The 18,014-nt window shown below is 47.9% G+C and overlaps 1 protein-coding gene across 4 annotated transcripts in view; it reads right to left on the minus strand.

The window, feature by feature from the left end:
• Positions 1-18,014, minus strand: part of CCNH (cyclin H) — a 484,538-nt gene that overhangs the window by 25,972 nt on the left and 440,552 nt on the right. For 2 of the 4 annotated variants that reach the window (XM_069627588.1, XM_069627589.1), the window contains exons 10-11: positions 11,939-11,989; positions 11,720-11,821 (exon numbers count right to left, since the gene is read on the minus strand). The exons of the other annotated variants lie outside the window; for them this stretch is intronic. In XM_069627588.1, the coding sequence (XP_069483689.1) occupies positions 11,735-11,821; positions 11,939-11,989 (138 nt within the window). In that variant the 3' untranslated portion in view covers positions 11,720-11,734. Of the gene's footprint in view, positions 1-11,719; positions 11,822-11,938; positions 11,990-18,014 lie in introns of those variants that run through there. 4 annotated transcript variants of the gene reach the window in all.

Here is an 18,014-nt window from a genome sequence, read left to right on the forward strand (position 1 = left end):
TGGTTCCCACGGCTGGGCAACACAACTTCGACGGGCCTCCAGCGGTTACACAAACCTGGTCGACGGCAATGGACTTTGACGGCGGCGGTGTCCGGGTGCTTCACTTCGATCTCCTCGGCGGTCCCGTCTCGGGTCGGCAGCCTTTCGAGGGTCTGTCGTCCAGGGCGCTTCGGCGAAGATGGAGCGGTGCTCGATGGTCCCTCGGAGCACGGGAAGAGGGCGCCTTATCAGGTCCTCTCTCGGGTCAGTCTTCGACGATTTCGGCAGCCTTCGGATCGGTCGAAGCAAATGCAACAGCAAGTCTTCTTCTTCCAGCTGGACGTCGAGGATCAGCAGTTCCAGTTACTCTTAGAGTGGAGACTCAGCTCCAGAACGCTTCTGAACGCTTCTGAACGTTCACTGAACCTCCTACCAGTGGTGAGAGGTCCCCAGATATACTATTCTGTCCCTCATCCACACTGCTGGCACACACTCAGCAACCAATCATACAGCAGGGCATTCATGCAGTCAGTCAGCCAATCAGGCACACAGTGCATTCAGGCCACGCTCCTCCCTTTCAGACACTCACAACAAGGAATGTGGATTGGGACAAGTACCCAGCCATTCAACACTACACACTGCATTCAGGCCAGTTTCGGGCAGGGCTGTCTCAGTCTTTGTCTCTCATGCCAGAAACCAGACAACCACAACAAGGAGTGTATATTGGTCACACACTCCATTCACCCAGGTCCCACCCACAGGAGGTACCCACAACATACAGTCACTGGGAAGGCTCCAGTCAGTCTAGCTGGGCCTTCACAACAACACCATATATGGAACTTCCACCCAACAGCCAGTCAGGGGGAAGGGACAGAGTCAGGGCTTCCCAGGACTTTGGGAAACAAGGTAACAGGCAATAGAAAGCAAGAGGCCACAGGGGCCATCTTATTTCCTATCAGGAATCAACTGATCCCAATGGCAGGGCCTGGGTATCCCAAAATGGAGGACACCCAGAGCACCTGTCAAATTCAGCATGGAGCTGCCACCAGCCCATACCCTGCTCTGTGGGCCACCCACAGGTGCCCAAAAACATACACTAGGGGCACAGGGTTGTACCCCTACCCATGGGTGCCATAAGGGTATCCCATGGGTCTGTTCACCAAACCAAAAGAGAGAGCTGCACTGCCAGGAGTCCCACATGGACTCCTGGGCAGAAAACATGACAGAACACACGATAAAAAGCAGTAAAGGACAAGGATTCAGAGGCCCTGTCCCTCTGATGCATTTCCAGCATCACAGCGACGAGGGCAGTTTTTGAATTACAAGACAGCTACCATGTGTAGGCGAAGTGGGCGGCTTATCTGCCCTTCTCAAATCGGAGCAAACAGGGGCTAACAGGGCCTTTTCTGATGAGGGCCTTTTCTGATGAGGGCCGGCTTCCGCCAGTCGGCAGAAGTGTGCAGGCAATGAGCTTGTCTCGTTGCTTAGCAATGTTGTGATTGTAGAATTCAAAAGCAGGCGGCGGACATTTTAGTGCAGGCGATCAGCTGTGAAAAAGGTATTGCACAGGACACGGGCACTAGTGCAGCTCGGAGGCTTGCATACCATGCAGGTACGGTGGTATTTGAGCTCCTGTGTGAGAATCCCATATTCCTCATTAAAGTTGCTTTCGGTTAGTCCTTGCAGACGTGTTGCTTTCGCTTTTGTATGCTTATCGTTAAAGGGCCATGATCTGAGAAATGTATAGGCCCTAACTCCATTCCCTGTACTTGCCCCAACAACGTACTGGACACCCAGATATAGTCAATCCTAGAGAAAGATCTGTGGACATGCAAATAAAATGTGAACTCCCTGGGCCCTTTTTGAGTTTCCCACCAGGAGTCCACCAAGGCTAATCTAGTCATGCACACTTTCAGTTGCTGTGTCAGACCTCCACCTCCATCACCTGGTCCCAAACGTCAACTCCCATGTGTTTTGTGCTCCGAAATCCTTGCATGTACAACCATTTCTGGTGTCATATTGAATGCTCCTTGCATTACTTTGGGACCCCCCTCGGCTATAGCGAAAGGATAAACCGTCAGTTTGCTATGGTGGCCATGTAGTCAATGCTCTGAACACTGGCCCAAAAGTCCACAATGAAGTGCATTTTTTTGGCACTCTCATTGCAGTAGTAACCAACTCACTCTGGCCATAATGTAGCGGTATAACTTTGGTACCGATTTGCAGGAGAAGGAATGGCAATTGGGAATTTACCAATGTTGATCAGTTTTCCTCCAAAAGCGGCCCAAGTGTAAATGTTTGCTGACTAATCATAACCAGATATGCATCGGGCAGATACTGCATCGTGTGACTCTGATGACATGCATTACTTACCGTAAAAGCATTTCTGATCATTGTATCTGCTTAGATTCACATGCTGTGCATATATTCTGACATCCAGTGGTAACTGCAGAGTATTGCATCTTGTCTTTCGAGAATTGAAAGGGGACGTCGACATGGGTGTGCCTGTAACACTATCCCTACGTAACGTGTAGTGTACCCAAAATCCCTCATGCGTCGAGGTCCCTCTGATTGTATTTTTTCTGCCGTGAGGGAGCCTTATGACTATCGTGAGTGAGTACAGAAAAGAGAGAAAGTAGTAAGACGTCTATGTTCCTTCCATCCGAGCGGGGAGGAAGGGTTGGCGCATATGAATCTAAGCAGATACAATCATCAGAAATGCTTTTACGGTAAGTAATGCATGTCTTCTGATGCTTGTTAATCTGCTTAGAATCACATGCTGTGCATAGACTAGCGAGCAGTACCGGGAGTTGGAGGTGGGTTGTGAGAAGGAACAGTAGTGAAAAGATGCCATAGTACTGGTTGTCCCACCTGAGAATCAACCTAGAATGAGTGTCTAGGCAATAGCGTTTTGTAAAGGTGTGTTCAGAACTCCAGGTTGCTGCTTTGCAAATGGACTCTAGGGGAACATTTGCAATGAATGCTATGGAAGCCCCAGTACCCAGAGTAGCGTGTGCTCTAGGCTTGAAGAGCAGTTCTCTCTTAGCAAGAGTGTAGCTGAGTGATCCACCTTGAGATTGCTGTATAGAGACAGGACCCCCCCCCCTTCTCTACCAGCTGCCACTGAAATGAAAAAAAAATTGGTTTGTCTTTCTCAGTGGTTTAGTTCTGTCCAGGTAAAACATGACTGCCCTACGCACATCTAATGTGTGTAGGCTTCTCTCGGGCACGTTAGTAGTGCTCTGGAAGAAAGTAGGCAGTTTTATTGATTGGTTTACATGGAACTTGGAGATAAATTTAGGCGCAAAACGAGGGCGAGTGCACAGAACCACCTTATCTCTGTGAACTGTAACAAAAAGGGTCTATAACTGAAAAGTCCTGTAGTTCACCAACCCTTCTTATAGAAGTCATAGCCACTAGAAAGGCTGCCTTATAGGTAAGATCTTTGAGACTTGCCTTATGCATAGGCTCAAATGGAGACCCCATAAGTCTGGTTAATACCACATTCAGGTCCCATCCGGGAGCTGGATTTGAAATGGGGGCGGGGGGTGAATCCTCTTGACCCCTTCCATGAACTGGTATCTTCCACCATGACACTTTTTGTTGTGACGTAGTGTAGGCTGAGAGAGCAGATAAGTGAACCTTAAGGGAATTAAAAACCAGGCCTTAGTCAAGCAAGTGAGTCAGGTACAATACGATGTGAGTAGGAGAGCAGTCAATGGGATTGATGCCCTTGGTATTGCACCAGATAACAAAGCGTTTCAGTTTACTGGAATAGCAATATCGGGTGTTGGGTTTCCTCGCTTCCCTAAGTATGTCCATGAATCTCTGAGGGTGTTGTAGGTGTCCAAACTGTATGACCTCAAGAGCCAAGCCGCTAAGTTCAATGTTTGCGGGCATGGGTGAAGTGTCTCCCCTTTGTCCTGAGACAACATGTTGTACGGGTAAGGTAGTTTCACTGGGGGAGATAGAGACAACCCCATTAGATGAGCGAACCAGGGTTGGCAGGCCCACCAGTATCATGGTGACTGGTTCCTGGTGCATCTTGTGCACTATTTTGTTGAGTAGGGGCGTGGAGGGGCGCTAGGGGGGAGGGGGGAAGCGTAAACAAATTTCCCTGACCATGTGATCCAGAGTCCGTTCCCCTTGGAGCGGTTCTGGGGGTACCTGGAGGCGTAGTCTTGGCATTGAGCGTTCTCCGGAGTTGCGAACAAGTGGATCTCTGGGAAGCCTCATTCTGCGAAAACGTTGGAGACAATGTTTTCGTGTAATCGTCATTCGTACTCCACGGGTAGTGGGAAATATCTGGCGAGTACGTCTGCCAGAAGATTGAGTTCCCATGGAACATGTTATGACAACAGGAACATGTTGTGTTTGAGAGCCCACTCCCAAATGTTCTGGGATAGTTTGGACAGCCCTGGAGAGTGAGTGACCCTTTGTTTGTTCAGATAGTACATGGCTGTGGTGCTGTCTGTGAGGATCAGGACCGTCTTCCCCTGCATTGTGTCTGAAAAGCTTTCAGTGGTTTGAATACTGCTAACAGTTCCAACAGGTTTATGTGGTTGGATGCTATGTCTGACGACCACATTCTGTGCGCTGTCTGTTAAAGTAGGTGGGCTCCTGTGAGAGATGCGTCTGTAGCGAGAGTGGCCTCCAATGCGGGGGTGGTGAATGTTGAGGAGAATTCTCTTAAATGTGCTAATTCCCTTCACCTTAGAGACCCCAAGCAACTTTGCTGGATTTTGAGGACTTGATTTTTTTTACCTGGAAAGAGTATGAGCCTTTTTTCCCACTCATGTATTTTGATGTGTATTTTACTCTTGTGTTCTTTGATTATGGAGTTTTAGATAACTCCATAGGCATCCTATTTTCATGTGTTACACCGCACCCTTGGTGTAGTGACACAGGGAAACTTTTGAGGCTGTCCCAAGGTTTTAAATACCTTCTCTGGGATAAATTACTGTTTCCCAGAGAATGTAAGGTTAAAATTTACTTTTCTATTTTTTTTAAATTCCTAGACCCAGCACACGCTATCTTCCTATAGAGTGCTGGAGGGGTTACCTAGTATTCCCTGTGTCTAAAAAGTCATGTAGCAGTCAAATGCTAAACAAAGTCAAAGGGGACTACTTATGGGTATCTCAACTGTGTATTGCCCAAAACCGTTTTCACACTGGGAAGGACACAGTTATATTGAGTGGGGAGGAGTTTGCCAAAAAGCCTAATTAGCTAATTGCGCTTTCCAAATAGTCTCTTGTGCACATGTGTTGTGCTAAAAAATACATGCTCTACCGCATTGGTTGTTGCATGTGTTAGCTGTCATCCAAATGAAAAATGAACATTAATTTTAATAGGTTTTCTCTGGATGAACAGGTGCAGGTTGAAATTGTAAAAACAATGAAGAATTTTTCTTCAGCGATGTTCTCTCTGAAGATAGTTACAGGAAAGACCCCTGAATACTTAGGCAGGGGGTCCTTAAACCGAACGAGCATAACCTGTGTAGTTCATGTTGTGCACTAGGTAAGGTCGTTCTCTAGCCGACCGGTTTCTGTGGAACAAATTAGTGGGCCACATTCATCAGGGCTTCACAGGGCATCTGGGTATGTGCCTGCTGGGAATCACGTCTGTATCTCTTCAAAAACACTACCTGTAGAGGTGACAAGGAGGGAGGGGAGAGAGATTGGGCACAGGTAAATATCTAGTGCTATATCTAAGGATTGTCTCGAAACACTACATTAGTATATAATGAGGGGAGAAGGCTTACCCGCTCCGTGTGGTCTGGTAACTTAGCACGGTGGGTGAGACGGCCCGGAACCTGTGGGCCAAAAGACAATGAATACTGTCAATAGTGATGCCTAAGTGCATCGTTACGGAAAAGCAACAGGTAGCATGATAATTGCTATCTATTTTAACCAAATTGAGTGTATATCCTGTCTACAGCGACACGCGCTGCGTGGTCACTGATGGTTTAGCAAACATACACAAGAGGACATCCTGAGTCTACACATTGAGTCGCGTGTCTGAGTCAAGGACACCACGCTCGAGGGGAGGGAGTGGGTGGAGGAGGGTGGCAGTCCCAGGCAAGCCGCGAGGGGTGGTCGCTTACCTTGGAGCGTTCGTCTCTGTTTGCGTAACGGACCGCGCGCGAGAGATGTGTTTCTCAGCGGGCGGCGTTCGCAGACTGTTTTTATTTCCATTGTGTGCCGTGCGCGCGCGCCTGGCTCTAGCATGGCCGCCCCATCGGAAGGAGGCGGCGGCCATCGCAGAGTCAGGCAACGCGCGTCGCGGGTCGCAGGGACATCGGCCAGCCACATTGTACCTGGAGGGCACTGGTCACCGAAAGGTTAGAAAGTCTGTTTCATTACTGTATGTTCAATGGCAATAGTTCACATGACCCCATAGCTCTCACACAGTGCGAGCGAATGCAGAGGAATGCAATGTAGAGAGAAGCACAAATCACAACACTATATCACAACATGAAATTAGAGGGATAACCACTGGTCCACTTTCATTCTAGCTCATAAGGTTGCCAATGATTGCCAGTGCGTTGCTTCATTCAGCCCAAATTTGTCTGTTTTTAGACGGAAAATCCAAAGTTGTTCCCGTCTAAACAGCAAGTTCTGTATATTCCCCCCTCTGGTGGGGATGGCCATTTTTTCGATTATTGTCCATGTGAAATCTGCCGGGGTGTGCTTTTGGGCTAGGAAATGTTCCACCATAGGTGCCGTAATCTTCTTCGTGCGGATGCATGATCTATGTTCTGCAAGGCGTGTTTTAATAGGACGTGTTGTCATGCCTACGTAGCGTTTGTTGCAGGGGCAAGTAATGATGTAAATCACGTTACTGCTGTTGCAGTTCGTAAATGTTTTTTGAATCCACGGGAAATGCCACCCTATATCAATGGAGGTGGTTCTCTTGGTGCTGGAGCAAGCATTACATGCGCCACAAGGAGTGTGGCTGTCATGATCTCTGCTTCCAAAAGATCAGGACTTGCCCGACTCCCTTGGAAGCAGACCCATAACCCCGGTTCCGAGTGCCAGCCAGTCCCAATTGGGACCTTTTGGACCCTGTCCTGGCGCCAATGGCACCAGGCTCATAAAGATGCCCAGTCCCAGCGCTGGAAGCGCCAGGCTCATAATGCTTGGGTGGACTTACCTGCAGCAGACCATGCTGCTTACTTACCTGCCAGTTGAACCCCTGATCCTCTTCTGTTTGGGACTACTTTTCCTGTTGGGTGGGGCAGGAGCCACTCCCTAGGTTCAGAACACTGGAACTCTTCTGGAAAGCAGGAACTCTTTTCTTACCTAGGCATGGCTGTGGAAGGAGATACCTAAGCACTACAGGAGGCTATTTAAACCACACCCGATGGATGAATCTTGCTTTGTGTTATTCTGCATTCTCTGCAGCAGAACGCTCATCGTGTCTTCTGCTTCTGATCCTGGGCCTAAGGGAACAAAGGCTTACCATCCTGGAATCCAGTCTTCAGCAGCACCTGTAAAGACAAAGAAAGAACAGGTTAGCACTACGGTCTTCAGTGGCAGCACATCTCTTACCTGGTCCATCGGCTGTCACCAACGCCTCGCGCTGCATTCCGGCATCTGAAAGACAAAGGCTTACCTACTCTTTGCATGCTCCGGAGGTCTTCGCACTGCATTCCGGCATCTGAAAGACAAAAGCTTACCAGCTCTTCGCACGCTCCGGAGGCCTTCGGCGCTGCATCCCGCATCTGAAAGACAAAAGAAGGTGCGTTTAAAGACATTGGGCAACTTTATTACTCACGTGCCATTCCTCCTTCCCATGCCGAATCCAGTGGGTATTCCAGCACCCTTCAGCTTCTCTAAAGCTCCGAACTTGTACCTGCAAGATAAAAGGGACAGTTAGTGCGCATCGTGACGCAGGCTACAAGCGCTTACTTACGTGCTTCCAGGCGCTTCTATTCCTCACGCGGGTTCGATCCTCAACTCTCATCAGCCCGGCATCCTCCATCGCCGGAACCCTGCAAAACAAGAGATATCATTACAAAAGACTTTTAAGACATTTGAAGTGCCCAGAACTTACCGTTCGTGCAGTTAACGACGGACAGCAGTCCTCTGAGGTCAAGAGGCCTGCACCCTTATCCAGTGAAGAAACTGGTTACGGCACCCTGCCCCGAGGCAGATGGAGAGCTCGGCATTCACTTACCTAAGGTGAGGGCGTTAACCTTTGGGGTTCTACAGGAGAAGAGAAAGGGAAGAGGAGAGAGGCACCCAATAACCCCAGTTCATTAATCCCATATTTTCTATCTGCAGACATCTTATTCTTCGAGTCAGACATACAGTGCACAGAGGTCCAGCCCAAAGAGCCAACCGTGTGTTACACATCACCTTTGAAGATACGGCATTCACCCAGTCAAGACCGGCGCCTCTGCGGGAATCAGGTGAGCGTTACAGTGGCCAGTTGCTGGGTTCTGTCCCCACAGTGTGTTTGGTTTGGGTTCTATTTCTTTGTATGAATGTACGAGGGCGTCACGTAAGTTCTTCCTTCTTTTTAATGCAAACCTTGGGGTTTCTATACTGTGCTGGCCGACGTTGAGGATTGGCCAAAGTTTCACGATTTCTTTCTTGATCTTGTTGATGAGTGGAGAGAAGCTCATTACTGCTGTTATAATGTTGTTGGCTTCATTCGGCTTGGCATGATGTTCCATAGTGACTTCGCGTGGGATGTTACTGGCTCGTTTGCGTGCCTGTTTAATTATACGTTTTGGATACCCCCTATTGTGGAGTTTGGTTGCGAGGTCTGCTGATTGTCGATTGTAATCTAGTAATGTTGAACAGTTTCTCCGGTATCTAAGGAATTGTCCAAACGGTAAGTTCCTTCTCAAACTGGTAGGGTGGAAGCTCCCGTAGGTGAGTAGTGAGTTTCTATCCGTAGGTTTGTTAAACACTGTGCTGTGGATGAAAGCATTCCGTATCTCCAGAGTGAGATCTAGGAAATGTACAGACTCTGTACTATGGGTCTCTGAGAATTTGAGAAAGGGGTTCTGACTGTTGAGCCATGTCATGAACAACACAAGCTCAGGTTCAGTGCCTTTGAAGATGAGTAACACATCGTCGATGTATCTAGACCATAATTCCAATTTGGGTAGCCATGGGTTAGCTGGATTGTAGATTCTTTCTTCTTCAAAGTTGGCTACGTATAAGTTCACAAGACTCGGGGCGAATGTGGCTCCCATTGCCGTCCCAGAAACTTGTTCGTAGAACGAGTTCTCATAGATTAAGAAATTTTTGGTCAAGGCAATCTCCGCCAATTGCATCACTAGGGTAACTGGAGTTTGCATGGGAGGATCTCTTTCTCGTAGTATTTGCTCAATGACTCTCAGTGTGGCCATTTGGGGGATCTTAGTGTAGAGGGATTTGATGTCTAGTGTCACCAGGATGTTGTGTGCAGGATTGAAAGGGCGGTCCTTGATGAGTTCTAGAACGGCTGTAGTGTCCTTGAGGTATGAACGCATTTTCACAACTTCTGGTTTCAAAAAATAGTCCACAAACTGTGACAGTGGTTCCAGTATAGAGCCTATCCCGGATACAATAGGTCTGCCGGGTGGTGGATTCCTCCCTTTGTGGATTTTTGGTAGAGCATAGAAAGCCGGTTTTTTAGGGTATTTAGGGTTAAGGAATTCATACTCTTTGTTACTGATAAGTTCCTCAGCATTGGCTTCCTCTAGAATGGGTACTATCTGCCGTCTGATAGCTTCAGTGGGGTCCGATCCAAGTTGTCTATAGCTCGCATGGTCTTGTAGGAGTTCCATCACCATTTGGTGGTATGCCAGAGTGTCCATTATTACCGTGGCACCCCCTTTGTCGGCTGGTTTTATGGTAATAGCGTCATTGTTGGATAGGGATAGAAGTGCCCGTTTATTCTTCTTGGAAACATTTTTGAATCCCGGCATACTTTCTGACTCCAGTTCCTCCAGTTTCTTCAGGAGTGCTTTCTCAAACGTGATGGACTCGGGTGTAATGGCATTAGGCGGGGGGTAGAAGGTGGATTTACCTCTCAGGGTGGTAGCCTTCTTCTCTTCTGAGAGTGTAATATGCCCAAGATATTGTTTCAATCTGATTTTTCTGATGAGTTGGGCAATTTCTATCCTAGTTTGGAATGGGTCATGCTCGGCTGTGGGAACAAATGAAAGTCCCTTCTCAAGTAGATCTTCTTCATCTGGAGATAGGATATATTGTGAAAGATTTATCACTAGGCTTTCTGTTTGAAGTCTGCTCTCCTGTGGCCGTCTTCCAGAGTATCGATTCATTCGTTCGATGCTGTTGCCTGTCCTTGGCCGCAACCTTTGCTGCGGGTGACCCGAGTTGGTTGATTCTGCCAATGCACTCACCGTTGCCAATTGCCTCTCCCTTTGTTCTTGGCTTTTCCTTGCCCTCTTTGAAAAAAAGATCTTGATGGGCCACTATTGGCTGGGGCTGTTCCACCCAGCGAGCTGCTAGATCCTGAGGTGTTTGATCCACTCCCTGAACTTCCACTCGAGAATGCCCATTGGTTAGGTCTTGCTCGGTTGTTGTAAATTCTTTTTCTGTTGTGTTGGTTTACTTGTTGGCCTGGCGTAGAGGTGTTGTTGGCACTCAGGTCCTCATAGTATGCATCCGTGATATAGGGATAGATTCTCTCTTGTGTATAGACCGCCAGATCTTTTTTGAGTTTGGTAACTTTCTTGTTGAGGTTAAAGTCTCTAAATTCTTTCATTGTGGCCTCTAGGTCCTCCAAGCTTTTCTTATATTGGGCAAGGACATTCGAAGATTTAAGGTTCTTTTGTTTCTCTTCTATCTCCTTCATTAGTTTTTCGGATACAGATTTGGCTGTGCTGATGATTAATATCAGCCAGTCCCTGGTGCATTTATTAGAGATATAACTCCAGTCCTTCCTGAACTCTATATGTTCCAGGAATATTCTGGGTTCTATCCGTATAATCAGTCCCACGGGAGCTGCATGGGCTCGTAGATACTCTGTCATTATTGCCCCATGCAGTTCTGTTCTTATCAATTGTTTTTTCAGGACCTCCAGCTCATTCCATTCATTATTCGCCATCCCTGGGGCTGGTATGGATATTTCATCTCCTAGAATTGAGGGGATTGCCAGGATGGTATCTACCATTTCTTCAGCAAAAGCCAGGCATCTTGCTTCGGCCATTGTAAAGGTGCGGTCGGATGTAAGTGGGGTATCTTACTCTTGGTATGTCTGCCAAACAAAAACAGGCAAAATGGTGTAGGTACTCGAAAGTTTCAAGTTATAGTCCACAGCCCGTGGCTGTAAGAAGGACTCAACAAAGACAAAGGGGACTACTTATGGGTATCTCAACTGTGTATTGCCCAAAACCGTTTTCACACTGGGAAGGACACAGTTATATCGAGTGGGGAGGAGTTTGCCAAAAAGCCTAATTAGCTAATTGCGCTTTCCAAATAGTCTCTTGTGCACATGTGTTGTGCTAAAAAACACATGCTCTACCGCATTGGTTGTTGCATGTGTTAGCTGTCATCCAAATGAAAAATGAACATTAATTTTAATAGGTTTTCTCTGGATGAACAGGTGCAGGTTGAAATTGTAAAAACAATGAAGAATTTTTCTTCAGCGATGTTCTCTCTGAAGATAGTTACAGGAAAGACCCCTGAATACTTAGGCAGGGGGTCCTTAATCCGAACGAGCATAACCTGTGTAGTTCATGTTGTGCACTATGTATGGTCGTTCTCTAGCCGACCGGTTTCTGTGGAACAAATTAGTGGGCCACATTCATCAGGGCTTCGCAGGGCATCTGGGTATGTGCCTGCTGGGAATCACGTCTGTATCTCTTCAAAAACACTCCCTGTAGAGGTGACAAGGAGGGAGGGGAGAGAGATTGGGCACAGGTAAATATCTAGTGCTATATCTAAGGATTGTCTCGAAACACTACATTAGTATATAATGAGGGGAGAAGGCTTACCCGCTCCGTGTGGTCTGGTAACTTAGCACGGTGGGTGAGACGGCCCGGAACCTGTGGGCCAAAAGACAATGAATACTGTCAATAGTGATGCCTAAGTGCATCGTTACGTAAAAGCAACAGGTAGCATGATAATTGCTATCTATTTTACCCAAATTGAGTGTATATCCTGTCTACAGCGACACGCGCTGCATGGTCACTGATGGTTTAGCAAACAAACACAAGAGGACATCCTGAGTCTACACATTGAGTCGCGTGTCTGAGTCAAGGACACCACGCTCGAGGGGAGGGAGTGGGTGGAGGAGGGTGGCAGTCCCAGGCAAGCCGCGAGGGGCGGTCGCTTACCTTGAAGCGTTCGTCTCTGTTCGCGTAATGGACCGCGCGCGAGAGATGTGTTTCTCAGCGGGCGGCGTTCGCAGACTGTTTTTATTTACATTGTGTGCCGCGCGCGCGCCTGGCTCTAGCATGGCCGCCCCATCGGAAGGAGGCGGCGGCCATCGCAGAGTCAGGAGCTTCCACCCTACCAGTTTGAGAAGGAACTTACCGTTTGGACAATTCCTTAGATACCGGAGAAACTGTTCAACATTACTAGATTACAATCGACAATCAGCAGACCTCGCAACCAAACTCCACAATAGGGGGTATCCAAAACGTATAATTAAACAGGCACGCAAACGAGCCAGTAACATCCCACGCGAAGTCACTATGGAACATCATGCCAAGCCGAATGAAGCCAACAACATTATAACAGCAGTAATGAGCTTCTCTCCACTCATCAACAAGATCAAGAAAGAAATCGTGAAACTTTGGCCAATCCTCAACATCGGCCAGCACAGTATAGAAACCCCAAGGTTTGCATTAAAAAGAAGGAAGAACTTACGTGACGCCCTCGTACATTCATACAAAGAAATAGAACCCAAACCAAACACACTGTGGGGACAGAACCCAGCAACTGGCCACACTCCTTGTGGCGCATGTAATGCTTGCTCCAGCACCAAGAGAACCACCTCGATTGATATAGGGTGGCATTTCCCGTGGATTCAAAAAACATTTACGAACTGCAACAGCAGTAACGTGATTTACATCATTACATGCCCCTGCAACAAACGCTAGGTAGGCATGACAACACGTCCTATTAAAACACGCCTTGCAGAACATAGATCATGCATCCGCACGAAGAAGATTACGGCACCTATGGTGGAACATTTCCTAGCCCAAAAGCACACCCCGGCAGATTTCACATGGACAATAATCGAAAAAATGGCCATCCCCACCAGAGGGGGGAATATACAGAACTTGCTGTTTAGACGGGAACAACTTTGGATTTTCCGTCTAAAAACAGACAAATTTGGGCTGAATGAAGCAACGCACTGGCAATCATTGGCAACCTTATGAGCTAGAATGAAAGTGGACCAGTGGTTATCCCTCTAATTTCATGTTGTGATATAGTGTTGTGATTTGTGCTTCTCTCTACATTGCATTCCTCTGCATTCGCTCGCACTGTGTGAGAGCTATGGGGTCATGTGAACTATTGCCATTGAACATACAGTAATGAAACAGACTTTCTAACCTTTCGGTGACCAGTGCCCTCCAGGTACAATGTGGCTGGCCGATGTCCCTGCGACCCGCGACGCGCGTTGCCTGACTGCGATGGCCGCCGCCTCCTTCCAATGGGGCGGCCATGCTAGAGCCAGGCCCGCGCGCGGCACACAATGGAAATTAAAACAGTCTGCGAACGCTGCCCGCTGAGAAACACATCTCACGCGCGAGGTCCGTTACGTGAACAGAGACGAACGCTCCAAGGTAAGCGACCGCCCCTCGCGGCTTGCCTGGGACTGCCACCCTCCTCCACCCACTCCCTCCCTCCCTCCCCTCGAGCGTGGTGTCCTTGACTCAGACACGCGACTCAATGTGTAGACTCAGGATGTCCTCTTGTGTATGTTTGCTAAACCATCAGTGACCACGCAGCGCGTGTCGCTGTAGACAGGATATACACTCAATTTGGTTAAAATAGATAGCAATTATCATGCTACCTGTTGCTTTTCCGTAACGATGCACTTAGGCATCACTATTGACAGTATTCATTGTCTTTTGGCCCACAGGTTCCGGGCTGTCTCACCCACCGTGCTAAGTTACCAGACCACACGGAGCGGGTAAGCCTTCTCCCCTCATTATATACTAATGTAGTGTTTCGAGACAATCCTTCGATATAGCACTAGATATTTACCTGTGCCCAATCTCTCTCCCCTCCCTCCTTGTCACCTCTACAGGGAGTGTTTTTGAAGAGATACAGACGTGATTCCCAGCAGGCACATACCCAGATGCCCTGCGAAGCCCTGATGAATGTGGCCCACTAATTTGTTCCACAGAAACCGGTCGGCTAGAGAACGACCATACCTAGTGCACAACATGAACTACACAGGTTATGCTCGTTCGGATTAAGGACCCCCTGCCTAAGTATTCAGGGGTCTTTCCTGTAACTATCTTCAGAGAGAACATCGCTGAAGAAAAATTCTTCATTGTTGTTACAATTTCAACCTGCACCTGTTCATCCAGAGAAAACCTATTAAAATTAATGTTCATTTTTCATTTGTATGACAGCTAACATGCAACAACCAATGCGGTAGAGCATGTGTTTTTTTAGCACAAAACATGTGCACAAGAGACTATTTGGAAAGCGCAATTAGCTAATTAGGCTTTTTGGCAAACTCCTCCCCACTCGATATAACTGTGTCCTTCCCAGTGTGAAAGCAGTCAAATGCTACCCTTTCCTATCGAAATCGCTGGTGGCAGTGGTTTTACAACGAACTAGCATGATTTTTCCCGACCGCGAACACCGGTAGCTAAAAATCGCAGGAACCATGTTTTTCAAGATGGCGCCTTAAATCCCTTTGTTTAAACAGGTCCCGGTGTTCTTTTTTTGCCATTTCTTTTTGGAAAGGTCCTTCTAGAGTTTGTCTCTGCGCGCCAAACCAGGTTTGGTCCCTTTGTTTCCATGCTTTTGGCGGGCTTCACGACTGAAGATTGCCTCTGGCACCTGAGTGTCTGGGGTGGGCAGGAAGTGAGGGAGGTGCCCGAAACTCCCTGTGCTTAGTCTCCAAGGAGACCCAAATGCACTCTGGCGTGATTGGCTGTCTGACTGTTCGACAAGAACAGCAACCCTGCTGGGTGAGTGGCAGCTAGGCTGGAATGAATGGCAGAAAACTGTTTAAAAGGCGTGTTGCAGAGTCGACCACTGGAACGAAAGAACCGAAGACGAGCTGGAAGAGGACGGCTGCTGCAACTACTGGACCATTGGTTTGCCCAGTGGAGCCCTACTGCAGGTCCGAATCGCCAAGTTCATCTCGACAGAGAAGCCCCTTCAAGGACGACTTCTTCCTTTGAGTTGGTGGGACCAATCAACTCGTAAGCCACCTGGATACCATTCTCTGAGCTGGTTAGGATTAACCAGGGGGAAGGGCACCAGCTTCTGTGCTTGAAGAAACACCAACCGGAATGGAAGAATTGCTCATTGGCCATCTTTGTGACCAGTCTCCGTGCAGTGCAGAAGTCCCCCGACATCCTCCCTCTTGTCCCCACAAATGAGGCTAAGGAACAGCGAGATCTGCAGTAACAGTAGTCTTCAGCTGCATCTTTTTCTTCAAAATAAGGTACTGTGAAAACCCGACAGAGAGAACTTACCTCTCACTGCGAAAGTGCGTACAACTTTGTCAACTTGCAGGCCTAGTCAACATGTGACCTGGCATACGAACCTTTCTTCCGTGAACTACTTCTAAGAACCGTGGCAAAGACTTTTCCGTTTTAAATAACAGAATCGTTTTTTACCTATACAAGACATTTGTCCATTGACTTTTGGGCCTACCTATTGCATTGAATCAACTCCTCTGGTGAACTCAAACTATTTGCACTGTTTTAGAGCATCTGTAATATTCGTTTTATTAACTTATGCCTTCTTGCTCTTACTTCAATGGTATTTGGCTCCTACTTCAAGGGAGCTCAACTGCTTAGTATTCAGTATTGTAGTATAACTTTTGTGTGATATTGCTTGCCTCATTTAGTGAATGTTTTATAAATGATTGTGTAATAAATTAAGAAGTGTTTTACCAAGAAACCTTGAGTCTAAGTGTCTATCTGAATAGCACACATTCCCTCTTCAGATAAGCCTAGCTGTTCAGCTCGCTACCAATAACTGTGTGCCACAGATTTATACCAAAGGGTGGTTTTGCTTCCACCTGTAGTCATAGTTGTGTGTAGTGGTCCCAGAGGGTACTGCATGCAAACTATGCCTAACAGTGAATGATTTCCCCTTCAAGAGGTTCTCCCCTGACCACCACCAGAGCGAGAGAATGAGGGCTGGCGAGACAACCACTAGATCGTCCCATTGTCCGCTGGCCTGACAGCACTGGCTGTTGAGCCACTCCTGCATTGGATGCATGCGCAAACGCACGTGAGGAACCAAATAAATGCATGACACCATCATTCCTAACAGTCACACAGCCTTGTGTACCGTCACCTCTCGACTCGCTACTTAATGAGGGATATGAAACAGCATGTTTTGGACCCTCTTGTTGGAGGGGAAGACGAGGCCGTCCTTTGTTCGAATTGGAGCCCCTAGGAACTGCTTGACTTGACTGGGGTTTAAGTTGGACTTCTTCTCGTTGATGGAGAATCCTAGGCTGAATAGGAGGTCTATCGTCTTTTGGTTATTTGACAGGCATGTTTTGTTAGAATCCCCTGTTATGAGCCAGTCGTCGCGGTAAGGATAAACCGGGATGGATAACCTGCACAGGTGTGCTGCTGCCACTGCCAGTACCTTTGTAAACAACCTTGGTGGTGAGGCTATGCCGAAGGGTAGTATCTTGAACCGATAGTGCTTGTCCTGTGAGGTATTTTTTGTACGCCGAATTCTACAAAGTACCTGTGGGCAACGGTCTTGAGTACCCACTAGTCTGTAGTTATCCCCCTCCCATGCTTGAAGAAATGATGTTAGCCGGCCCCGACCGGGGAGGCATGGGAGGGGACCCGGAACTGCAGGTCATTTTTGGCCTGAGGCTGGAGAGCCTCGAGGGGTAGAATTCCGACCCCTTCCTTTGCCACGTCGTTGGCCTCTTCGGGGATACGGGGTGGTGCCTCCTCAGTTGATAGGGGGAACCCCTGCTCTCTTCCTCGTTGTTGTTACTACCAGTGAATATGGAGTAGCATGACCCCTGATGTAAAAAGGGTCAGAGGGGGAGGGTCAAAATAATTTTTCTACCCTAGGATTTACTGCTCTAGTTAGGGCAGGCGTCAATAAAGAAGGGGCCAACCGCTTCTTGATCGAATTTAACAGAGGAATAGCTTGGCTGGCTGGCGGTTTATCTTTTAGGATGTCCTCCACAAAATCAGCTTCTCGAACAGCCTCCTGGGTAGCAATATGAAAATGTTCAGCTGCTTTCCTTAATATGGCGTTGAAGGCCATTTGGTCGGGGAGGCTTGTCGAGTGGGTGTGGTTGGGGGGGGGGGGGGTGGAGGGGGATTAGTCCAAGCACAAGGCATCAGGTTGTAGTGTTGGAGTAGGTGACTGCCAAGGCAGAGGATCAATTGGGTCAGGGCTGTCTCCCCAACCCTCTGTGGAGTCCAAATGAACATCCTCTGTGTCAGCAAAGGGATCTTCATCTTGATTGTATAGGTCCACAGGAACCTCCACCTCAGCGAGGTCATAAATATACTCTTCTTCCTCTTGAGAAGGGTCAAAGACTTTCTGAAGCTTAGCCACAGGGAGAGGGAGGTTCCTCTCTCTAGGTCTTTTGGGCGTGGATTTCTCAGAGTTCTGCCAACCTCTCTAGCCTCTCCAAACATCCCTCAAATTTCTCCCTAGTCCAAATAGATGAACCAGAGAGGAGTCCCGGGGTGGAAAGGGCTCTTGTAATGGATCTTCAGTCGCCAAACGTCGAGATTTCTCCTTTGACAAAGAAATCCCTCCAGTGCCTTCCGAAAAGTCCTTTTGGGGGACTGACGGTTGACGTGTGTCCTTCCCTTTGTCTTTGGGCCTCTCCGTGGGTTCCGATTAATCCTTCGGCCGATCCATGGATTTCGAAGA

The sequence above is a fragment of the Ambystoma mexicanum genome, chromosome 6p, assembly GCF_040938575.1.
Source record: "Ambystoma mexicanum isolate Mex_15411 chromosome 6p, UKY_AmexF1_1, whole genome shotgun sequence".
Lineage (NCBI taxonomy): Eukaryota > Metazoa > Chordata > Amphibia > Caudata > Ambystomatidae > Ambystoma > Ambystoma mexicanum.